Source organism: Myxocyprinus asiaticus, chromosome 13 (genome assembly GCF_019703515.2).
Source record: "Myxocyprinus asiaticus isolate MX2 ecotype Aquarium Trade chromosome 13, UBuf_Myxa_2, whole genome shotgun sequence".
NCBI lineage: Eukaryota > Metazoa > Chordata > Actinopteri > Cypriniformes > Catostomidae > Myxocyprinus > Myxocyprinus asiaticus.
The window spans coordinates 29,853,263-29,879,020 of record NC_059356.1 but is presented as its reverse complement, the minus strand read 5'-3'; the positions used below and the strand labels follow the sequence as shown (position 1 = coordinate 29,879,020).

Here is a 25,758-nt window from a genome sequence, read left to right as displayed (position 1 = left end):
TTTATTTTATACATTTCTAGACTAGTTCTGGGCTTTGCTTCGCACCACACCACTGTTCAACTGATTGTTCCGGACCTACACAGCACACACACTGACGAACACACTATCCTCGCCCCAGTGGCTCCATTATTGAGCTTGACCAAGCTGGCGCTGTAGCGCTTTTGTGTAGACTGCTTCATAAAAGACTTGTGAGCTTTACCTCTGTGTTTGGGTCCTGTCTTTCCCCAGTGTGACAGAATAAACCAGCCAGCTATGGACCCAGCAGAGAAGACCACTGTTCGCTCTGCCCTGTCTCAGCAAGGGGCACTACTTGGTCGACATCAAGTGCAGATTTCCGCATCGAACTGTGCTATGGAAAAGATGGCCTCGCAGCTCACAGAGTTTACTACGCTGGTTCAGCAACTCCACCTCTCTCCTGATCCTAGTCTGGCACAGGATTTACCTTCTCACCCCTCAACATTTTCACACGCCTCAGCGAACAGATCTGATGTGCGAATCCTTCCCCCAGCTCCATACTCAGGTGAGGGATCTGTAAGAGCTTTTCTCTCACACTGCTCACTCTTCTTCTCCATGCAATCCTCTACCTTTACATCTGACACCATGAAGATTGCATGTGTTATCACACTCCTTTCCGGGAAGGCTGGAGATTGGGGAACAGCAATGTGGGACAACCGTCATGCCTGCTGCTCGTCCTATGAGGCGTTTTCTACTGAGCTCCGCAGGGTTTTTCGATCACACCGCTCAGGGCCGGGTGGCAGGGAGAGTGTTGTCTGAACTTTCCCAGGAGAACTGGTCAGTAGTGGACCTCGTGATTGAGTTTCACACGCTGGCTGCCTCCATGCTGGACTTCCCACTCTCCTTCCGGTTCACTTGCAATGTCGTAGTAGCTGCAACGCTATCTCGGCTCTGGTGGATTCCGGCGCTGAGGGAAATTTAATCGACACGGACTTAGCCCTAAAATGGCGGCTTTCCAGATTCCGACTTGATGAACCTATCACTGCACATACACTTAGTGGAACGCCCCTCTCTGTCATCACCCACTCTACCAAGCCTGTTACCATGGTTTCTGGGAATCTCACTGATCAGCTGTCATTCCTTCTCATACGATCTCCAGCTACCCCAGTTGTTCTTGGACACCCGTGGTTGGTAACACACAACCCTCACATTGATTGGGAAACCAACTCTGTTCTGTCCTGGAGCTCTTTTTGTTCTTCACACCATCTTAACTCTGCTCTCTCCCCTGTCTAGTCTTGTGTTTCATTGCAGCATGAGCCGGCAGATGTTTCAGGTGTTCCAATGGAGTATCACGACTTGAGGGCGGTATTCAGCCAATCCCACACCTCGACCCTTCCTCCTCATCGCCCGTACGACTGCGCTATTGAATTGCGTCCTGGCACCTCTCCGACTTGAGGATGGTTGTATTCACTCTCGGCCCCTGAGAGGGAGACCATGAACAGGTATATAAACGATTCTTTAGCAGCCAGTCTCATCCACTCTTCCTCATCGCCCACGGGGTTCTTATTCGTGGAGAAGGAAGGCAGGCACACTTAGACCCTGCATTGATTATCGAGGGCTGAATGACATCACGGTTAAGAACCGTTACTCTCTGCTGCTGATGTCCTCAACTTTCGAACTCTTGAGGGGGCGTCCGTCTTTTTGAAGTTGGACTTATGGCCCGCTTACCATCTGGTCCGTATAAGGAAGAGGGATGAGTGGAAGATGGCATTTAACATCCATAGGGGGCACTTTGAATATTTGGTCATGCCTTTCAGATTGGTCAACGCCCCTGCCATCTTTCAGGGGCTCGTGAATGATGTGCTTCGAGACATGGTCGATCGTTTTGTTTTTGTTTAACTCGATGATATTCTGATCTTCTCCCAGAATATGCAAGACCATGTGCGGCACGTCAGGCAGGTTCTTCAGTGACTGCTAGAGAATCGGCTGTTTGTCAAGGCGGAGAAGTGTGTTTTTCAAGAGCAGTCGGTTCCGTTCCTGGGGTTCATCGTTTCATCCGAGGGAGTGTGTATAGACCTGGCAAAGGTTAAATCCATCACTGAGTGGCCAACCCCAGATTCTCGCAAGGGTTTGCAGAGGTTTCTGGGGTTCGCTAACTTTTATCGAAGATTTATTAGGAACTATAGCCAACTTGCCATGCCTCTGATGGATCTTACCTCCACGCGCACTGAATTTAGTTGGTCTCCATGGGCAGAGTCCACGTTTGCTAAACTCAAGGAGCGGTTTTCCACCGCACACATTTTAATTACTCCTGACCCTGCATTACAGTTCGTGGTGGAGATGGATGTGTCAGAGGTCAGTGTTGGAGCGGCTCTCTCTCAGCGCTCTCCCTCGGATGGAAAGATGCATCCTTGTGCATTCTTTTCGCACCGGTTAACTCCGGATGAACGGAATTATGACGTCGGTAATCAGCAATTACTGGTGTCATGGAAATTCTCCTCCTGGAATTCACACAAGTGAGAGTGTTCCAAACACATTACAGGATACAATGCAGTCTTTTCCTCAGCGCTTTATTCATACCACCCGGCCGGGGGGAGAAGCCCCTGTGGCTCCTCTCAAACACACACACTTGGCAGGCTTATATCGGTTGTAAACAAGTTACATGTGATTTAACCTCAGCAGATTTTTCATGTGATATAAACTCAGCAAAATGTTTGTGAAGGATGTATTGTATATTCTTCAGCAAACAAGTTGTCACATGATCGGACCCTTAGCAGTATGAACAAGAAGATATTGTCTTCTGCCTGGAAAACAGACTGGTCATCCATTTCAACCCATAAGCACAACACAGGGCTACTCCAACACTACATTTTCTTCCATAAAGTATTTTATACATAAATAATAATGTTCCAATATACCTAACTATTATAATTTCTTTCACACTGGCTGTCCGGTTGGCCTTGGGTGAGTGGCATCACTGGTTAGATGGTACGGGGATACCTTTCGTGGCTTAGACTGATCACAAGAACCTAGAGTACATCCGTAGCGCTAAACGTCTTAACTCTAGGCAGGCTTGCTGGGCGTTATATTTCACTCGTTTTGATTTCACTCTCTCGTATTGTCCAGATTCCAAACACGTCAAGCCCGATTCCCTTTCTTGATGTTTCAAAATTGAGACCTCCACCACCCCAGTGGACACCATCCTCCCCGATTATCATCGCCAGTCACATGCCCAGCGGGTAAGCTGTTTGTTCTGTGATCAGTTCAATCGCACGTCCTTCAGTGGAGTCACTCGTCCAATGTCACTTGCCACCCAGGGGCTGCTCGTACTCAAACGCTCATTAGACAGCATTTTTGGTTGCCATCGCTTGTGCGGGACGTTCGTGAGTTCGTCACCACTTGTCCTATTTGTGTGACTAGGAAGACCTCCTGTAGTCCCCTGGCTGGGCTCCTCAAACCGCTGTCAGTCCCTTCAAGACCCTGGTCGCTCATAGCCATGGATTTTGTAACTGGTCTCCCCCCTTTCATGGCAACACATTCGTTCTGACTGTAGTGGACCGGTTCTCGAAGGCAGCTCATTTTATTCCCCTCCCCAAATTACCCTCAGCGAGGGGATCACGTCTTCCTTATTCATGGCCTCCCGGTGGACGTAGTTTCTGACAGAGGCCCCCAGTTTGTCTCAGGTTTTTGGGCAGAGTTCTGTCGACAGCTGGGGTCTACAGTTAGTTTGTCCTCTGGGTTTCATCCCCAGACGAATGGGCAAGTGGAGCGAGCCAACCAACAACTGGAAAAGACCCTGTGGTGTATGGCCTCCTGAAACCCTTCTTCTTGGAGCAAGAGTTTAGTTTGGGTCGAGTATGTTCACAACTCGTTGCCGTTGTCGTCTACAGGGTCGTCACCCTTCCGGTGTAGCCTCAGTTACCAGCCCCCCTTTTCCTGCCCAAGAGCCCGATACTCAGGTTCCGTCCGCTCACGCCTTTTTACAGAGGTGCAGACACACCTGGAAAGCTGCCAGGGAAGCCCTGTTACAGACTGGCACTCGTGTTAAGAGGTCAGCAGACCGACACCGGTCTAAACCCCCCTACTTACGTGTGCGGGCAGAAGGTTTGGCTATCCTCCCAGGACATTCCACTCTGTCTCCCCTCACATAAGCTGGGTCCCAAATTCATCTGACCATTCCCCATCGCCAAGGTTATTAGTCCGGTTGCAGTCTGTATCAAATTACCTCCTCACCTCCATTGCGTTCAACCTGTCTTTCACGTATCCAAAATTTGCACCCCATCACTCCCATACTCCCAGGGAGGCGTTGATTACAGTAATGGGTTTCTAACACATTCCACTTGTCTTTCTCTGATTGCACGCCCTACTTTATCCCTTGTGTGTTCGCTGTATGTTTGCTGGTTCATTGTTTGCTGTACCTTAATGTTGTTCTCCTGTTTAGTGTGTAGTTCCGTTCTGTTGGTTGCTTTGTCCACAGCACACACACTGACAAACACACTATCCTTGCCCCAGTAACTTCCTTATTGAGTTTGACCGAGCTGGCGCTGTAGTGCTTTTGTGTAGACTGTTTCATTAAAGACTTGTGAGCTTTACCTCTGCATTTGGGTCCTGTCTTTCCCCAGTGTGACATCTTTATTCTGTAAACCCACGGGTTTCAACCGGGGGTTCATGAAGTTACCGCAGGGGGTCCTTGGATTGATTTAAAAAAATGAAGAAATGTATTTTATATATACAGGTGCATCTCAATAAATTAGAATGTCATGGAAAAGTTCCTTTATTTCAGTAATTCAACTCAAATTGTGAAACTCGTGTATTAAATAAATTCAATGCACAGAGACTGAAGTAGTTTAAGTCTTTGGTTCTTTTAATTGTGATGATTTTGGCTCACATTTAACAAAAACCCACCAATTCACTATCTCAAAAAATTAGAATATGGTGACATGCCATCAGCTAATCAACTCAAAACACCTGCAAAGGTTTCCTGAGCCTTCAAAATGGTCTCTCAGTTTCGTTCACTAGGCTACACAATCATGGGGAAGACTGCTGATCTGACAGTTGTCCAGAAGACAATCATTGACACCCTTCACAAGGAGGGTAAGCCACAAACATTCATTGCCAAAGAAGCTGGCTGTTCACAGAGTGCTGTATCCAAGCATGTTAACAGAATGTTGAGTGGAAGGAAAAAGTGTGGAAGAAAAAGATGCACAACCAACCAAGAGAACCGCAGCCTTATGATTGTCAAGCAAAATCGATTCAAGAATTTGGGTGAACTTCACAAGAAATGGACTGAGGCTAGGGTCAAGGCATCAAGAGCCACCACACACAGACACTACAGTTGTCGTATTCCTCTTGTTAAGCCACTCCTGAACCACAGACAACGTCAGAGGTGTCTTACCTGGGCTAAGGAGGAGAAGAACTGGACTGTTGCCCAGTGTTCCAAAGTCCTCTTTTCAGATGAGAGCAAGTTTTGTATTTCATTTGGAAACCAAGGTCCTAGAGTCTGGAGGAAGGGTGGAGAAGCTCATAGCCCAAGTTGCTTGAAGTCCAGTGTTAAGTTTCCACAGTCTGTGATGATTTGAGGTGCAATGTCATCTGCTGGTGTTGGTCCATTGTGTTTTTTGAAAACCAAAGTCACTGCACCCATTTACCAAGAAATTTTGGAGCACTTCATGCTTCCTTCTGCTGACCAGCTTTTTAAAGATGCTGATTTCATTTTCCAGCAGGATTTGGCACCTGCCCACACTGCCAAAAGCACCAAAAGTTGGTTAAATGACCATGGTGTTGGTGTGCTCGACTGGCCAGCAAACTCACCAGACCTGAACCCCATAGAGAATCTATGGGGTATTGTCAAGAGGAAAATGAGAAACAAGAGACCAAAAAATGCAGATGAGCTGAAGGCCACTGTCAAAGAAACCTGGGCTTCCATACCACCTCAGCAGTGCCACAAACTGATCACCTCCATGCCACGCCGAATTGAGGCAGTAATTGAAGCCCCTACCAAGTATTGAGTACATATACAGTAAATGAACATACTTTCCAGACGGCCAACAATTCACTAAAAATGTTTTTTTTTATTGGTCTTATGATGTATTCTAATTTTTTGAGATAGTGAATTGGTGGGTTTTTGTTAAATGTGAGCCAAAATCATCACAATTAAAAGAACCAAAGACTTAAACTACTTCAGTCTGTGTGCATTGAATTTATTTAATACACGAGTTTCATAATTTGAGTTGAATTACTGAAATAAATGAACTTTTCCACGACATTCTAATTTATTGAGATGCACCTGTATATATATATATATATATATATATATATACACTGGATCTATATTTATCTATCTATATCTATCTATCTATCTATCTATCTATATATATATATATATATATATATATATATATATATATATGTGTGTGTGTGTGTGTGTGTGTGTGTGTGTATACATATATATATATACTGTATACAAAATGTCCAATGAGCTTGTTTTTCTTAGTTTTTTTTATTTATAATCAATGGTATATTATCATCAATTATAAAAGGAACAACATCATAAATAAAATCTAGTATTTTGTTTTAGTGTCCCTGGGTTGGTTTAGAGTTAGGGTGTGGGGTCCCTGAGTCAGAACTGGTTTACAAACCCTGCTCTAAACAAATTTTGATTTCTTATGGAACCCACATTGTTCATATCAATTTCCATCCCAAACCCACCTCCGTAACCGGATTACAGAGGATAATTATATGAAGCTGTGTCAATGTGAAAAATATCAGATTGCAGTTTAAAATCTATCTCATATATATATATATATATATATATATATTAAAATAGACAAACATGCACTTTGCAATGTGACAAATGTGTTTGTTTCACAGATAAAAATATCAAATAACCTTTTTAGGGTTGATCTAAAAATGAATAATAATAATAAAAAATACTTGTTCTACATTATATTTGAAGCATTATATTATATCTAAATGTATTTTGCTTGCAAAAATGTACACTACCTGTTTATGGAAAAAATGCTGACATGTTATGTGCAGTCTTCCTGTTCTAGTTTGCAGTACAAATCTGATTTTGTTGTTGTTGTTAATTTTCTATGTCAGTTTTTATGGCCTCTAAAGTACAAAGATACTCAGATGGTTATAGGTGGTGTAAGGAGGATACTGTTATGCCCTTTTCAAATATTATATTAAGAAATGAATTAAGATCAGCCAATCTTTAACACTGAACATGATGCTTTGTTTAAAAAAAAAAAAAGAAAAAAAAGAGAGGAACTGGTTGTTTCAGTCCAGAATTGAGTCACTTTTATTTTGACAATGAACAAATATACAACAAAACCTTGTGCAGTCCAATATATATAGATATGTATTTCAATTCATGTATTAAAATACTTGTATAAATTATATTTACTATATGTACAAATTGCCTCTCATTTTCTTTTATATGAGCATCAAGTACAATGTATTTTACAGTTAACGAAGAATTCACAAAATATACATTAATTAACATACAATCAGCATTAGTTCTCTGGATTTTACATTGCTTGTTTAGGACTACATTTAAGCCTTGTTTTCTGAGAATTTCCTTTTCATTTCCTTGTTTCATTTTTGTTTTTGTTTTTAAGAAACAGACAAGAAGTCTCAAAGACTGTTGCTTAAGTACCACAAATATTTCCCTGTGAAGCTGATGACACTAAACAGAGGAATTATAACCTGGACCTCTCTTTGCTTTTCACTATATCAGATCTGTCTCACATAAATGACCAAGTAATGTGACCATTTTGTGTAAGAACAGGTCTGTGTTGATGGATGAGGTATCGAGCAGAAAAGAGAATAACAAACTACACTAGTGGCACTCAATAAGGTGCAAGATATCAATAAGAACCTCTGGTGCTACAGCATGAATAAGTGACCCTGGACTGAGGAAGCGTGTCTCCAAGGCAACAGCCTGTGGAGGCGTGTCTGAAAGGAAAAAGATCATATGCATATACTGAATGGTGTCCCTATTGACAGGTAACATGAAGTGAAACAAAAGGGATACCATCAGTACCTGATCCACAAGTTGGGCAATTATAATTAACTAAGGCAGACTTAACCACTAATTCTGGATTCTGATTTGACTCATCCATTGAACACAAAGTATTAATTAAGAAACTGTAATTGTTCAAAATTATTCATTCACTCAAAATAACGCTATGCTCAATGCTAGCTGACATGAATGTCAGGCAAAATAAACAACTAAAATGTTGCGACCCATAGATGTGTGTTCAGCAATACCAGTTATAATTGACCTTTACTCTGCATCTATATATTTGCAGTGGACACCTCTGCCCAGTCTGGTCCTCTGTGGTCGTCCAAGGCGAATTAGGCGAGGGAGATGGTTCCATGAGTAGACCAGTCGGGCGGAGACCATATCAAGGGTGTCATCACTGATTTCAGCCCACAGGTTGGAGGGTACTGTCTCCTTCACGATCTTAGGCAGAGTCACTGAGTCTGGCAGAAGGCCATTATCACCACCAAGGAGTAGATGGCAGAGAACCCGAGACTGTAGGCTTTCCCTTAGACTGCGAAGAAGATCATCCAGTCTGTCCACAAGGCTGCACTCTTCCCAGGCCTCAGGGGATGTATGGAGAAGCAAACGAAGCCAAGCAGTCTTCAGAGCATAGGAAGAAAGGACTCCTCGCCATTCAGCTTTGGCCTGCTGGTCCAATGTCTCCCCACCAAGGTTCCGTACCTCTTTCAGAAGCTGAAGGCACTTCAGATGACAAGAGCTGGATGGCAGTCTGCCTTTTAGCCATCCCAGCAGTCTCTGCTCCTGTCGGGGAAAATACACTGTCCACAGGTCCTCTCCCTGCTGAGCCCGTTGGGATGCCACCAAGAAGGCGCCGTCACCAAGAGGCCAGGCTGGGATCAGCCGAACGCCCATGGAGATGTGGCAGCAGACATAATCAGAGTGGGGCATCAGACGTAGTAGTAGCTGCTTCTCCTCATTGAGAGCCAAACTGAGGGAGCAGCGCTGTTCAAATGGGTAACGCACGGTAGCAAGGGAACGCTGAGTGGCCGTGTAAAACCAGCGCTGGACAGAGTCTGGACTCATCCTGTAAGTACTTTGAGCATTGTGTAAGTGCATAAAAATGTCAGTGAAACCTTTGTGATGGCGCGTCCACTCTGCCTTGCGAGGTGTGTTCAGCGTGCACAGTGGTGGTCCCCCATGTTTGTCAGTGCAAATACTAGCCTCCAGTTTTAGCCCCTGAGGGGCCCGCAGTGGTACCAGGATGTCAAAGCAATCTGGCAAGCCCACCTTGTGCTCTTCATATGAGCTCCCGACCTGCATGAAGTCACCCCGGAAGGCCAGAGAAGATTCGGGTGGGATGTTGGTGCGTCCCACCCTCACAAGTTCACTCACCAGCTTGGCAACATGGGCTTTACTGTGGCCAAGAACATGTGGAGAAAGACGCACATGCTTCTCGTAGTGATCATCCAGTAGATCTCTCTTAGATACTCCTGATTTTGAGTGTATCTCTTTTTGGAAACCTCTCTTAGCAGAGCCAGGCTGAGTTGAGCAGTACTTAATGAAGAAGTAACATAAAATGAAAGCTAGGATGTACTTAAACAGTGAGATAGCTCCAGGTCCCTGGTCAGAACAATCGGTACCTTGGTCCTCCGAACCTCTGAAGATTAATTGGTGCAGTAGTAGAAGAATGGTGAGGATACAAGTGACCAGCGGCCAGAACAACTTGAGGTTGAGAGTGTAAATTCTCATCCTCATCCTCTTTCTCCTCCAGTCCACTCCAGCTGAATGAGAAAAGTTGGAGCTAGCCCATGATGAACCATCTTTCCAGCTGTTGAAAACAAGGCCAAGCTGATGTTCGTTCTGCCCTCTCACACAAAAAACGAAACCCAACTTTCCTTATCTGTAGTGTGAGGGGAAGTTTATGCTGTAAAGTTTCAGATGCAGCGTGCTCTGAGGGCAAGAGCAGTCCTGTCATTCAGAATGTTTGAAAATCCCCCCCTTTTGTCGAAAGCGAAGCACTGTGTGAAATTGGAGAGCGCGCTCTTAGTGTTTGAGCTCAGAGGAAATGCCAATCTCTTGAGAGAGAATTTTATATTTAAAAAAAAAAAAAGAGGCGTTCAGAACCCAGAGCCTTTCCACACCTCCTCTCCCTCCTACCTCTTCAGTTAAAGAAACAGAGATAAAATGGGAAGTGCTAATTGAAAGAATGAGCCCTTGCCTTAGAGTTTTGTCAACCACAAACTACATATAAAAATTAAACTTAGAAACCAACACCACGGTTAACATTTCAAGTGTCTCAAAAGTTCAAAGTTAAAACTGCAATATTTCAATGGATATTTAAAAAAAAAAAATTATTACTCACCCAAACATCTTCTTTTGTGTTCCACTGAAGAAAGAAAATCATATGGATTCAACAACAACTTGAGGGTGAGTAAATGTTAGAATTAATTTTTTTGGGTGGCCCACAACTCCCTTTGTAAAATTCTGGGAATTAATTATAAAAGATGATGTCAGTAGAGGTGTGGCCCCTGTAAAACCACAACACAGAACACCATTGAGAAGGTTTTCAAAAAGACTGCACACATACATACAAAGTATTTCACTTTGGTATCTGTGACAGGGTGAAACAGTTAGATATCTGTACCTTTGTTAATTGTTGTCAACAACTAACCTCTGTGTGAGCCCTTACCTGATGCCCCCCTGACCCCTACAATACTGAACAAGAAACCACTGAGTTTGTCAACAGTATTTCTTGTTGAGTTCACAGAAGCAGAATATCTTTCTATGGCTATGTGAAAATTAGCCTTTAAATACTATATTGGTTTATGGACACAAGGCTTTGAAATGGCTTATTCAAAGCTTAGTCAAATACAACTGAGGCTCCTAATCACTCTGTAATCGCATCTTTTCCAAATGCATAAAGCCCTGAACAGTGTACAAAATTTGAATTTAAGCAAAGTAGCCAGTCACTCTGTTGCACAGTTTTTATCAGGTACTCATTCAAACAGTGAGATGGGTACACTTTTAAACCACTACCCTCAGATTTTTCAAACAATGTGTCAAGTAAAAACAACCACATGGCTAAGTCACACAAAACTATGACCCCGTCAGAGGATAAACACAAAGATAGCTCACTCAACATGGTTGACTGAACTGTGTTTAGATAATATGAACAGTCTATTGGGACTTAGGTCACCAACCAAGCAGCTGCCTAAGGAAGGAAGTGATATTCATTCTAAGGGGAAGATAAAGAACTTGAAAAGGCAATGGACAGGAGGCAATTACTGTTCTGTTTCTGTCCAGTCCCTTCTTATCAAACTCCTCATGCTATTTTGATCTATGTGGCCCACTCTAAAAATACCAAGGTATCTCAAGGGGTCAACAACCACACAACAACAGATAAATGGACTGATGATTTGCATTTACCATTGAATTGAATTCAGCCCTCCCCTAGAAGAAGATTGTCTTGTGGTGAGCATTTGGTGCCATGGGGGAAACCAGCATTGAGAAACAGTCCCACAATTACATGATTCATAATACCAGCCACGGTCCATGCATTTTAAGTCTAGGCCTTCAGTGCGATTCATGCCATTAAGAAAACACAGTTTCACAATGAATAAAATGCTATGCCTATCATACATTATGTGGCAATAATACCAACTGACATTTTAAAAACAGGTCCACGCACGAAAGCCAGAACTTGAAACGACACATAACGCTCAAGCAAGCCTAATTTTAACTGCAGCATGACTGTTTTGTGAAATGAACGTCAAAAATAATAATTTTTCATATGAATCTACCAAGGAGGTCTACCTGGAAAAATCATCTAATAATATTTGCAATTTAAATGTTGCTTGCAATAAATTTCATTTCGTCAGAGTACACGGTTATGCTGCGTTTCATTCAAGTTGGATGTGGGATATTTCTACTTGATATCTCCGACCAGAAATACATTCCATTCCCCGATATTCGGAAGCTGACGTTTAAGGAAACAAAACTGCAACCTCCCGTTAGTTTAGCAAGGGTTTAACTCTCATTAGAGATGTCTCCTAGCAACAATGCTGCAGTGCTAGCATTTGTGCTTCAGGTGTACGATTATCAAAAGAGATTATAATGTTTTATACACCTGTTTCTGCAGGTGTTTGTTACACAAGTTTATTATCATGTTATGTGGAAACAAACTCATTTATCGATATTACTTAATAAAGTGAATGTTTATCACTTACTTTGTATATCTCCCTGAGTGTCGACATGTTTGTGTGAGAATATCTGCACGAGCCTACAAGTTGTAATTCTGACTTAAAGATGCATTTCATTGCACTTTTCATAGTAGGAAGTTGTAAAATCCGACATTCTGAGTTGAATGGAACGCAGCACTACTTTTCAAAACTTGATCTGACACTGAATGCTCAAGCAGCCTAATTTACACTTAGAAAACTCCTGATGTTGCTATAACAATGCAAAAAGCACTTACCAATTTACTTGGTGAAAATCAGTCCTCCTTTCCTGTTTAATAAATTAAGCAATCACACCGTCATGCAGAACACCTCATGTTTTTAAATTCATAAGGATCTCTTTCTCAACGCCTATGACAGCAGTGACAGCTGACTCGTCAGACAGCTTGATCTTTCTCTCTTTTTTACGTACGTCACTTAAAGCGTGATTGCGTCACTCAAGGCCAGCTAGAAGGCCTCGACCGGGACATATCCTAAAGATCACACCCACCACGAACAAATAAATCAATCTGATAGGCTGATGAATCTGACAATCTGACTTTAGTTGCTCATTCATTTGCACTGTTGAGGGATTCTGAAGAAATTCTGAAGGCCTGATGGGGTGGAGCTCAAACTCACGCGCTGCTTCAGGCATGTGATTTGTGAAACAGTTGTCACACTTCTCTTGTAAGCATCAAGGAATAAATTCTGACTGGATAAACTTTTCGTTTTTCTCTACTTGTTTGTAGATTAATTAAGAGTGGAAAGCAATTAAAAATACATTGGCAAAAAGGTGATTGAGAATGAAAAAATGAAAAATATTTATTTATTTATTTGGCATATTAGGCCAGCAGAGACCATTTTGCTGGCCCTGAGAAATTGCCACTGCATAATACTGAGTCTGATGATTATACTGATAACAATACGCTTCTGAGCACAACACATACAGTACACTGTACTAAAAGCTTTATAGCAAGCCAATGCTATGAGATAAACAGGTTTGGAGACCAGTTAACCAGTCTTAAGGGCCGGTCACACTGAACGAGTTTTTGCATCCGTGTGTGCTGTTTTTCAATTATTTTCCTATGTGAACAGGCAAGACAGCTTTCTGCTATGTCTTGCTGTTTTTTTTTTCATCCAGCGTCTAGCGCAGTAGCACCCTGTTTTCTAGATGCTGTGTCATGTTAAAATGAACTTCAACTGTTAAAAACATCTCAAGACATCTGTGTTCTGCTCCATTCGTGGTGTTGTGTCTAGCTTCATTTTTTGTTGTTGTTATTTTTTAGCGCAAAGACGTGTATATTATTACATTTTTTTCCCCAGCAGGGAATGGAGAATAATTCTGTACCACAGTCAGCAGTCTACTGTCTATCCTGTGCACACAGGTCTATGTAAAAGAGCTTTATCACCAGCTGGCTCTCAGAAACAGTGTGCTATTAAGATCTAAAGACATGTGATCTGTTCACAATGAGCAACTCATGCATTGTTTCCAGATGGGTCAACTTCCTCTGATACAGAATTACAGAAAAAAAAAAAAAAAAAAGCTTCTTCATTAAATGTAGCAACTTGTACATTACAATGCAGCCTTAAAAGAGTGGGTGGTTGAAACAGTCTGCTGTAAACCTCAATCTTCAGAAACTTTGCAAACTTTGAGGAGTCTGTTATGGGATACATGTGGTCACAAATAATGGCAGACTGTAAGCTGAGGAATACTTCATGTTACACAAGGATTGCATCAGCTTCTCTCTCTCACTGGGTGCATGTATGAGTATACAGTAGCTCTGCCTCCTCACAGAAACTGCCAAACTAAACAGACCTCTCATGAGTGCATAATCAGCAAAGTCAGTGTAAAGGACTCTTGACAAAGAGGAGGGGCCAAGAGTGTAATTTGTGCACTCATAGCCAGTCATCTTAAGTCTTCATACAAACCTCCTAAACTGGCAACATGAACAGAATTTACAACCTACATTTTAAAACAGTGGATTACAAAAGTCCACTATTGAAAATGCTTCTATTTTGCTCTCTTTTATAATTTTACACAAATATTTTCATTACAAATTATATTATTAGTATAACAATTTGAGTAAAAGGTTGAGAAATTAACATGTATTTCTGTGCCACTTTTGCTTTGATGACAGCATACAATAAAACTGGCAGATTTCAAAAGTTGTTCAGAACCTGATGATCCATGTTATCCTGGCATGACTTGTCAATGTTACAAGGAGCATCTTGTGTGCTTCAACGGAAGCAAGGAAATCTGGCCTTTTGTACAAAGTAGTTTATATAGTCACTGCCATTAATTTGCTTAATTAACTTTTTTTGAACAACTTGTAGAGTTCATTCCATCTCAAGGTTATTAAAGCAAATACAGTACTACTTACAAATTAATTTTTAATTTGTAAACTTTTCAACCTTTTACTCAAATGATTATGCTGATAATATGAAAGAATGTCCATTAATTTATAAAAGAGCACAAAATAAAATCATTTGGGCTCAGAGGTAGGCTCAGACTTGTGCACCCCTTATTGTAAGGAACTTAACTGCAGGCCTGACAGAGGCTCTTTCAGTCTCTATGGACTCTACGGGCTGACAGCATGCTCTGGGCTGACACAGATTAGGTCATGGGAAACATGGAAAGAAAGAGACAGTCTTCCAGGACCTCCCAGCCAGCTGTTCCCTGTGTCTCTGCTCCGCAGATTAAGTTACATGCTTTCATAACCACCCGTGTTTCCCTTAATTCTATCGGTAAATATCTCTGGCATGACTGGCATCACAACTTGAAATAACAAATTGGCATTTATAGCAATTCACCTAAATTAGACTAAATTAATAATATTTATCTCTTCAACCTCTTTAACATTTGTGTGAAGTAGGGTAGGGCCACAAAATATATAGGTATAGTAACAGCAGTATAAAAAGACATTTATTACACTTTCATAGGCAAAGCTCTGCTTCCTCACATGTGGATAGACCTCATTCTTCAGAAATCTCCATTACAACTTTTCGTACTACCAACGGGGCTCAGGCTTTACCGCTTTTTATGAGCTTGAAAAGACTGCCCTCTTGTGTCCTAAAATACAAAAGTCCCGTAAAGAAAGACATGACCTCCATGTCAACAAAACATTTATTGTACACAGTAGAGTACATTATTCTTAAATATAGTTAAAAGAAGTCAGACCATGTATAAAATTACAATAAAATAGTTTTTAAATAATAAAAACAAAAAGAAAATCTATTTAGACACGTTCTGAGACAAAAATTGCAGCTTTACAGCCAGCCTGTATGATTACTTTCATCAGCTGATGTCCAGGCACCTGCAATAAAGATGTAAAATGTGTCAGTTATACACACCTAAACAGAATTAAAAAAAAATTAAAATAAAAAAATAATTGGAACAACAGCATTACTGAGGTTGTGCTTATTATGTTTAAATTTATAAATTAATGTTAGATGATCTGTAACAAATCATACACATGCCAATATTTTGGGGTGTAAATCGCAAGCTTCATCACGATACAATCTTATATCAATTCTCTTAGCCAGCGATCCGATGTTTGCAGATACTTCAAAGTCTGCCATGATCACTGATTTTATATATATATATATATATATATATATAAATATATATATAGATCAGTGGCCATGATACAATTTCAATTCGATTCGATTCAGGGGCCTGCGATCAATATTACAATTTTACGTGCCTATTTTACAAAATCAGTTACATTTATTATCTCACAAATGCAACCAAAATACAATGTGAATATTTTATTGAGCTCTCTGAATAGTGCAAATCTAGTATCCACATCGAGACATCCACAAAAAAAATTAAATAATAAAAATAAAAAAAAAGGTAAAAATTTAAGTCACATACAAGTGATCATCAATCGTTTGATGACAGCTCATTGCCTTGTGTAATGAGGTAAACACTACAGTGACAATTCATCTCTACAATAGTCAAGCAAGTCTTTCAATCCAAAATACTTACATCCCCACGACAGAAGAGAATGTGCTATCCGTGTTTTTTCTGTTACAGTTTACTTAGATAAATTTTAGTAAGGGTGTTGATGTGAAAAGTCTTGTAATTTATGAAGGTGCAGAGCAGGTGTTTTTTTCCTTTCCCTCGTCAGCACTGTTCAGAATATCGCAGCCGTTTAGCCATTTGACATGGTTAAATTGCTCCACAGCACTTTAAAATAGAAAATTCTCATGCAGCATTCAAATGGGTCATATGTACCACGATATCAAGGGAAGCCGGATTTGACTGTGCATGTTATCGGCTCCCTGTTGACAGGCATGCACGGATAAAGCAGAGCACAATTTCAGGCTTCATTCACTCCGTGTACATCCGAATCCCACATGAGAAGCATATTTAGCGCTTATAAAACGAGACGAATATCATAAGGTTGCTGTATCGCATGAAGGAAATGCGTACAGTTATGGCTAGCATGAGAATGTCAAAATAAAGGTGCATCTTAAAAAAAAAAAAAATAGACATCAATGTTTACGCGTTGAATCGACGACATCGCATCGTTGGTGATTAGTTTGATACATCGATCCAGATCGATGGATCATTACACCCCTGCCAATAATTCAGACTGAAAACTTACTGATTCAGCATCATGCTCCAGTCCAATGTCATGGTGTTCAATTTCATCATCCCGAAATTTCTTGATCAACTGACAAAAAAAACTCACCGTCAATAAGTAACATTTCATTTATCCACATCATCATTCATATATTTCTCAAACCACCCACGTTTCAAGAAGTCACATTTGGGGGTGATTCCAAAGTTGTTTAAGGGCTAATAAGACAAAGCCTCTTTCTCAATGACTCGTTTGACATCATCATCCACTGCCAACGTTAAATTCCAATAATCAAGAACTCGAGTACCAAGAATGTATAAAATTACCCGGATGTGTTCTTGATCAGGCTGAATATCAAGGATGATTCGGACAGATTCTTGTGGGTAAGAACCTGGCACTACAATGGCAGACGAAAGGACATTTATAGTTGTGTTTTCCCTCCAGAATTTCCCACAGTTATCTTGCGAAAGTCTGAAGGCTTGTGAGATTCGTTATACTCTGTCAACATTTGTTGTTCTGTTGGGCATCATTTTAAATACTTAATAAACACATGGAGGAAACAAGCGTTACAGACTTTACTTTTAGCGTGTCACTAGTCTTGCAAAATTTCACTGGTGTAATAATAATGCTGTCACTGGTGTTGATAATGCCAGTAGTTCTCTCACTGACTACAAATGTGCTCGAACGGGCAATTACACAACAGAAAGATCGCAGAACATCTCAAAGTTTGCAGTACATGCATTCTCTGTCCTCCCGTCCTTTCGAGTTTGATCTTCCAAGGTAGCTTGGCAAGACTGGTCTTCATAAGAACGTAAGTCCACTCTCTGCGCTCTTGGCATTGAAAAACACTCAAAGTTGTTGAACATTATTATTTGAGTTTTTTGGTATTTTAATGTATCCTCTGGATTGGCAGAAAATCCAGTGTTCATCCATTTATCCACTTACCTACTCGTAAAGTTAAACCACTATGCAAAAAAATTTTTTTGATGCATTTTATATTAAGAAGCTAATCCATTTAAAATCCTTTACCACAGATTTTAAGCATCATCATGATTCTGCGGTTTCTTTATCTGAAAAGTATGAAGCCTGGCCTATTTTAAAGGCTTATACCCACCTGCAGCAGCTCTGTGTACTTCTCAGGATCTTTCTCCATTAGAGCTCTGATCTGACTGTTGTAATGCTCTGAGATACTCTCCTCTACAGCCACAGTGCAGGCCATCGCTCCTTCCTTTCCCAAAAGAGCACAGCCAGCCCCTGTCCACAAAAACAGCCATGTTACACGCATCGCACTGAATGGTACGTGCACACATGCACATGCGCACACATGATGTACACTTACATGACTCTAGTCATGTCAGTCTTATAGACAAAGCTGCTGAATTGTACATATGGTGCTGGGTGCACATTAATGAGCGCCACCATGTTGAAATCACATGATCAACTGAATATTAATTGCTTTAATTAAAAAATCCCTTATAATAGAACACTTTCACTCGCAGAATAAATTAATCATGGCTGATTGCGAAAAAAGCATTTTTACAATTACACTGATAACTAAATGAAAATTTTTCTTAACACTGAATCTACATTACTAGGTGTCAGCACTTATGATTTTATTGTTACAAATGTTTACAGACTCACCAAGAGCAAATCCTGCTACATTCCACAAAGGAAGCAGGAGGGTTGGACGCACTCTGTTCTCAGCCAGAATCTCATTAAATTTACTCAAGTGCTTTTTTTCTTGATCCCACATTTCCTGTAACAGTAGTTAAAATGTCATCACAAGCAGTGCATGTTCAACATGTTTATCAAAATGTATGTTTCTGTCACCAAGCAGACATTGTTGAATGGAGAGCCTTGTCTTAGGTACTTGACATACAGTAGGACCTTTGTAGTTTCTAAACAAAATTATATAACGTATAACTACTACATCTTCCCACACACAAAAAAGGAAAACAGTGTTAATATTCAAGATTTTAGTTTTGGATTATGGACTGACACCTGAATGAGCGGGCGAATCTGTGTATTGCCGAGAACAGCCATCTGACCAGCATAGATTCGGTTGGCACCATATTCTCCTGCATGGTTCACTCTCATCATCCTGTGAAGCATGGCTTTTTCCTTCTTATCATCAGTGGAAGGCAGCACACCAAATCCCCTCACACTTAACACAGCAACTGAAAGGCACACAAAAAAGTAAAAGGGTAATAGTGTAATGCCATGTTAAAGGTGGCATAATTAAGAAGCTCTCTTTATAAGTCTCTGTATAAAGACAGTGATTAGATTTTCATTCTCAAAACCAAATCTCATACCACGGCATTTTAAATATGGTGAACTAAATGCTGGTAGTCAGTAAGACACTAACATGTAAATACAAAGTAGAGTACATCTGTGGATGTAATTTCTCTGGTTACACATTGTCATGTACTATATTTTTAGTGACAATGTATAGTGAGTAGTGGTGTAGTCTAGGCCATACGCACACATATGCTGTATGCTTACATTTTTCCCAGGGCTGTTTGCGTATAACGACTTGTAAGGATCAATATTTGCGTACACCGACTTGTTTTGTTGCTTTAGAAGTCCATAATCTACTGTCATGTTAGTTTCCTTTAACTTTATTGGATGCTGTTTTGTGAAACTGGAGATTCTGTTGTAATTGGTGCATTATCACTTGAAATCTACCATTCCCCGCCACTGACAACCGTTGTCACCACCATCACTGACTGAGGGAAATTACAACAGTGAGTGGAGAGAGAGAGTCACCCTCACACTGAAGCAGTATCAGGTAAAATTATTTAATATACCAAACGTCCTGTAAAATAAGGAATCGTCCCGTAATTAAGGGAAAAAATTGCGTTCCGTATGAAATCCATAAGCGATGCCGTTTGTCCCGTATTTTAGGGTCACACACACAAACTGCTGAGAATGTTTCACAAATCGAGAGAAATGGACCTGAAACACACACACCTTTCACGTGAGTTGTGTGTGATATCAGATGTTGCTTTACACGGACGCTACACTTGACAGAAACGGCTGGGGCAAAGATCAGTGACAATCAGTGGACGTCTTCTGTCGTGTTTTCTGTCAGAAGAAAGATACTTTTTTCAAAATCATATAGCATTCGAGTGCATGTTAATTGTTCCCTTATGACTCAGTACACTTGACATTGCGTTCTGCTAAAACATATGGGAGTGTCCTTCTACACAACCTAGTTGAAAACTCTCTACAATAATGGCAATATTCTAATATTGGTGTTTGAGCCATGCCCTTTTAGGTGCGAAGCTGTATACTATTAAAGAAGGCGTGCAAACACCATTCCTCAGAATTTTCTTCTCTCACGACAGCGATTCATCTCTCATCTAGAAACCCTCTATTACTTTGACGGCGACATACACTAGTCAGCAGGTGTGATCTTCACGGCAACGAGAAGGCTCTCTGCTCCCCTGCAGTTTTCTGGCGAACATTTACTCCACCTTAATGCTTTGCTGGTGAATGGATGCTTCAGCTTCCTAATTCCTCGCAGTGCTTTGGCAGGAATCGTGTATCCTTATATGCTATTTTGTTATTGTGAACATGTATGCGTGTATATTTTATATATATATATATATATATATATACATACATACACACACACACACACATACAACTAAAAGAGCCGCTTACGTGTTCGCATCTTTTTAAAGCCGTCGTTCTGTAAGTGTTTTCTTAGGCGATGGACACATCCAGCCGTCAGATCAGCATGAGAGCTACATTCACTGTCTGGGCCGTGCCCATGCAGAGACAGCTCTCATAGAGACAGACTGCCCTCACAGCGAGGGCATGAGTCTCAAGACGGTTCGCTCGTGAATTGCCCTCGTTCTGAGGAACGGTTCAGCCTCATGTGCCCTCCCACCCGCCTCTACTGTGACACCCTAGGGATCACACGAGGGGGCATGGCGGGACCTCGTGTTGGCACACGCCCCGTGAGCTGCTCAATCTCCATGTACTGCATCTATGCCGATACAGTATGTGCGTGATGAGCTTCAGCCCTCTGTAGGAGTGTTCGATGGTTCTGACACTGGGGATGAAGTTATGTCTCTCGCTGCATCTGACGAGTGGCCAGTGGATGACGCTGCCGCCCCTTCCCCCAGCAAGGGCGAGGAGCGTGCAATGAAAAGGAGATGCTTTGCATCCTTTCAAGGGCGGTCGAAGAGCTTGGTCTTGAGTAATTTCTGGAGAAACCTGAAAAATCTTGCCTTGATGAATGGTTTGTGCAGTCTAGACGCCATTAAGCGACCGTGTTCCGCAGATTTGCCCCACTCTTCCCGGAAGCTCATAACGAACTGACAAAATCCTGGCGTGTGCCCTATTCAGCTCGCTCGCGCAGCAATTCCACTCTTCTCAATAAAGTGGACCACGGGGAAGACAAAACGTATGCCCAACTACCCTCCCGAAAGAGGCGGTAGCGGCACATCTCTGCCGACGATTAGCAAGGCGTGGAACTCATGCCCAGTTCATCTTTCTAATGCCGTGACGACTAACGTCCACACTGGCTGGAAGAGCATACTCTGTAGCAGGCCAAACTGGTTCAGCATTCCATGAGATGATGGTGCTCCAAGTTTTCCAAGCTAAGCTCCTTAAACAAATGGACGAGCACGGCTACGATCCAGAGACGTTTAAAGAGCTCAGCACCGTTACGGACTTAGAGCTGTGAGCCACGAAATTCTCTGCACAGTCCATTGGCAAGTCTATGAACAACCTGGTGTTTTTGGATCGTCACATCTGGCTGACCCTCATGGAAATGCGTGAGGTGGGAAAAGCCACTCTATTTGATGCTCCTGTGTCTCCAGCTGGCCTTTTCGGAGGCTCTGTGGAAAGATTTGCTGAGCGCTACGTCACGACTCAGCAACAACCACAGGCTAAGAAACATTTTATGCCTAAACGGAGCAGTACTTCATCACAACCAGCTCGCTCCTGCTCTGTCTCGGGCCAGCGCCCGGCTAAAAACCCCACATGCAAGCCGTGGCCCAAACAAAGGCAGCCGCCTCAGCGCAAGCCACGCACAGCAAAAGCGCTGCTGACACACAATACTGTTCCCCTCTTCCCCACTGCTGTTTGTTGGGAAAGGAATATTGTTGTTCAAAATGTTGTTCAATATGTTGTTTTCGGTGTCTCACATTAATCACATGCAATAAAGTTTGCACATTATGCACAACCGCTTCCCAATGGTGAGCGGCACATTGTATCATGTATGAACATATAAAGATTGCAAAAGAGTACAGCTCGCACTTTTTCAATAAAGGGGTTTCCCACTTCAAAGCCCACACACTTTGCACAACTGCTTCCCAATGGTGAGCGGCACATTATATCTTATAATGAATTACAAAGATTGCAAAAAAATTACAGCGCTCGTTGCACATGCACGAGACAATCACACTTTTTCAATAAAGAGCTTTCCCACTTCAAAGCCCACACATTATGCACAACTGCTTCCCAATGGTGAGCAGCGCATTATATCATGTTATGAGCAATCAAAATTACCCTCTGTCCCGTTACGTAGACGCGTGGCGAGCTCTTACTGGCATTCCGACTGGGTGCTAAAAACGATTGAACATGGTTATACGATCCAATTTACACGTCGGCCGCCCCGTTTTAACGGTGTTCTGTCTTCCATGGTTCCGTCCAAAGACACGCCGGTGTTACAAGCCGGAATACACAATCTTCTTGCAAAGAACGCGATAGAGGATGTTTCATATGGATTAATAAGCCTGCTGTCCCGCTGCACGAATGTGTGGCAAGTCCTCATGGGCATGTCAGAGCTGGTGTTTACAAAGATCGAGCACAATCTGTGGTCTGACCACAGGATGTGCTGGTCTTGCGTGCACAGACTGCGACACACACAGTGGGATTTCCAGCCGGTATTTCCTTGTTCTGGAGAAGGACAGCGGGCTTTAGACCATTCTAGTTCTGAGACGCTTGAATCTCACACTCGCAACGCACCCATTCAAAATGTTAACTCAGAAACAGATCTTATCGCACATCTGTCCTCAGAACTGATTTGTGCAGCCCTAAACACATTTTCGTGCTATGGAGGATGCACGAAAGGAATGTCCATCTCCAAGCAAAGACTTTCTCACTGGATCGTTGATACGGTCACCCTGGCTTATGAGTCGCAGGGTGCGAATTGCCCAGTTGGTGTTAAAGTACACTCAACTAGAGGCGTGGCCTCTTCATGGGCATGGACGAACAGCGTGTCCTTACAAGACATATGTTTTGCAGCAGGATGGTCTTCTCAAAACAAATTCGTAAGGTTTTACAACCCAGACATGACATCTCTCTCAAGACAAGTCCTCTCTGTCTAGAGCGCTTGCTATTTTATTGGCCAAATATATACTTATGCCTCTCTTTTTAAGTACGGGCTCCCTGTCACTTTACACAACCACCTGAATTCAGACCGTTGTGCTCCCAAAGTTACAGGCACTTCATTATAAATAAACGTCATTTCTGACTGGGTTCGTGAAAGGGGTAATCCATACTATATGACCATAGTTCATAGAATATATATATATATATATATATATATATATATATATATATATATATATGAGTGTTCCCCTCCTGGCTGACCATGAGGGTCATTCACTTGCGGCATACTCATGTCGGTCGCTGTCCCGTGAGACTGCGGCATCATGTTTCTTCTTTGGGAAGGTTATGTCGTGTATTGCAGCATGATGGGATTCTGTTCCCCATATGCATTAGCACGCAATGTCAAGTGTACTGAGTCGTAAGGGAACGTCTGTTACGTATGTAACCTTGGTTCCCTGAGATGGAGGGAACGAGACATTGCGAATGCTGGCTGCACTACAAGACTCAGAGATCTTTGAGGTGTGAGCAATGCACTCTTTGTCCATCAGTCAGAAAATTCTGAGGAATGGTGTTTACTGGCTGCTTTTATAGCGGACAGCTTCGCACCTAAAAGGGCGGGGCTCAAACACCATAGCCAATATTAGAATATTGGCGTTATTGTAGAGAGGTTTCAACTAGGTCGTGTGGAAGGACAATCCCATATGCTTCGCAGAACGCAATGTCTCGTTCCCTTCGTCTCAGGGACCGAGGCACGTAACCGAGACGTTTCCTACCATTGGGATTTTAAAACACCAGTAAACGCACCTATTCATGACATGCCATTACATTTTACTGCATATGTCACTTAAGGTGATTTTCTTACATTTCCCTTATGATAAACACTATTTACTGCAAAACAACGACACTAATCCAAGGAGAAATACACTATTTTCATGTTACACCTTTCTCTCACTTTCTCTCTTTTTCCTGGTCGTTGTATTAAAGCGTTTTAGTAGGGGACGGTCACACTGAATGCGTTTTTGCGTCCGTCCGCACTGTTTTTCAATGTTAAGCATCGTCTTGCGCAGGAACGCCTGTAAATATGGTTCATTCCTGCAATTCTTTGACATTTAAGTTCCCATTACAAGTGTTTGACGAACAGGGACTGGGCAATTGTAAACCACTTTTTATGACTACACCACTGTGTGACATAAAGGCAGTTACGAAATTGTCTAATCTTGAAATATTCCAACTTACCTTTGTGTTTTGTGCAAAGTACAAGTTGACTTCCTTGCAAAGTCGGTAAAAATGGCTGTAGAGAATCTCGAAGAAAAAGGTGAGGTCTGACAAACTTATGCATGTTTGATAACGGAGCGATTGCCAGGTGTCATTGAAGGGAGCAGGGTATGCATGTGGTAAACAGAATGAGCTGCGCTTGAATACTACGTCACCGGCTGGCGTTATGAAAACATGATTGTAGCGCTCAGGTAAATAAATAAATAAATAATAATAAAGAGACAATGAAAGACGAGAAAAAAAGATGCGTCATCAGATCGAACTTTTCTTTCATAAATGTACATTTTTAAAATTCTACATGGCGCTATTCAATGGCTTAAATGTTTATGCTCGATCGACCAATTATAAGGATTCACCTTAAAGTTTATTTGTTAAATGGATGTCCATTCTTGTATTGTGGTGTCTAAATAATACCGTTTAAAATGCAATCGGCTCATCTCATCATGACAAAGTCAAAATACTATTAATATACAGGTGCATCTCAATAAATTAGAATGTCGTGGAAAAGTTCATTTATTTCAGTAATTCAACTCAAATTGTGAAACTCGTGTATTAAATAAATTCAATGCACACAGACTGAAGTAGTTTAAGTCTTTGGTTCTTTTAATTGTGATGATTTTGGCTCACATTTAACAAAAACCCACCAATTCACTATCTCAAAAAATTAGAATACATCATAAGACCAATAAAAAAAACATTTTTAGTGAATTGTTGGCCTTCTGGAAAGTATGTTCATTTACTGTATATGTACTCAATACTTGGTAGGGGCTCCTTTTGCTTTAATTACTGCCTCAGTTCGGCGTGGCATGGAGGTGATCAGTTTGTGGCACTGCTGAGGTGGTATGGAAGCCCAGGTTTCTTTAACAGTGGCCTTCAGCTCATCTGCATTTTTTGGTCTCTTGTTTCTCATTTTCCTCTTGACAATACCCCATAGATTCTCTATGGGGTTCAGGTCTGGTGAGTTTGCTGGCCAGTCAAGCACACCAACACCATGGTCGTTTAACCAACTTTTGGTGCTTTTGGCAGTGTGGGCAGGTGCCAAATCCTGCTGGAAAATGAAATCAGCATCTTTAAAAATCTGGTCAGCAGAAGGAAGCATGAAGTGCTTCAAAATTTCTTGGTAAACGGGTGCAGTGACTTTGGTTTTCAAAAAACACAATGGACCAACACCAGCAGATGACACTGCACCCCAAATCATCACAGACTGTGGAAACTTAACACTGGACTTCAAGCAACTTGGGCTATGAGCTTCTCCACCCTTCCTCCAGACTCTAGGACCTTGGTTTCCAATGAAATACAAAACTTGCTCTCATCTGAAAAGAGGACTTTGGACCACTGGACAACAGTCCAGTTCTTCTCCTTAGCCCAG

General features: G+C 41.7%; 3 protein-coding genes across 3 annotated transcripts; 1 reads left to right on the top strand and 2 right to left on the bottom strand.

Moving 5' to 3' along the window:
• The first annotated feature begins 252 nt into the window (after nt 1-252).
• Nucleotides 253-774, top strand: LOC127450963 (protein LDOC1-like). The gene has a single exon (XM_051715455.1). It carries the CDS (start codon nt 253-255, stop codon nt 772-774), a length of 522 nt encoding a protein of 173 aa, XP_051571415.1.
• A 6,467-nt stretch (nt 775-7,241) lies between these two features.
• Nucleotides 7,242-10,220, bottom strand: LOC127450741 (inositol 1,4,5-trisphosphate receptor-interacting protein-like 2). The gene has a single exon (XM_051715067.1). It carries the CDS (start codon nt 9,719-9,721, stop codon nt 8,246-8,248), a length of 1,476 nt encoding a protein of 491 aa, XP_051571027.1. The 5' UTR covers nt 9,722-10,220; the 3' UTR covers nt 7,242-8,245.
• Nucleotides 10,221-15,276: 5,056 nt separating this feature from the next.
• LOC127450753 (5-demethoxyubiquinone hydroxylase, mitochondrial-like) lies at nt 15,277-24,516 on the bottom strand. The gene is made up of 6 exons (XM_051715080.1): nt 24,351-24,516; nt 18,768-18,943; nt 18,408-18,522; nt 17,881-18,020; nt 16,791-16,859; nt 15,277-15,494 (listed from the first exon to the last, which is right to left on the bottom strand). The coding sequence occupies exons 1-6, from the start codon at nt 24,451-24,453 to the stop codon at nt 15,417-15,419; spliced, it is 681 nt and encodes a 226-aa protein (XP_051571040.1). The 5' UTR covers nt 24,454-24,516; the 3' UTR covers nt 15,277-15,416.
• Between the last annotated feature and the right edge of the window lie 1,242 nt (nt 24,517-25,758).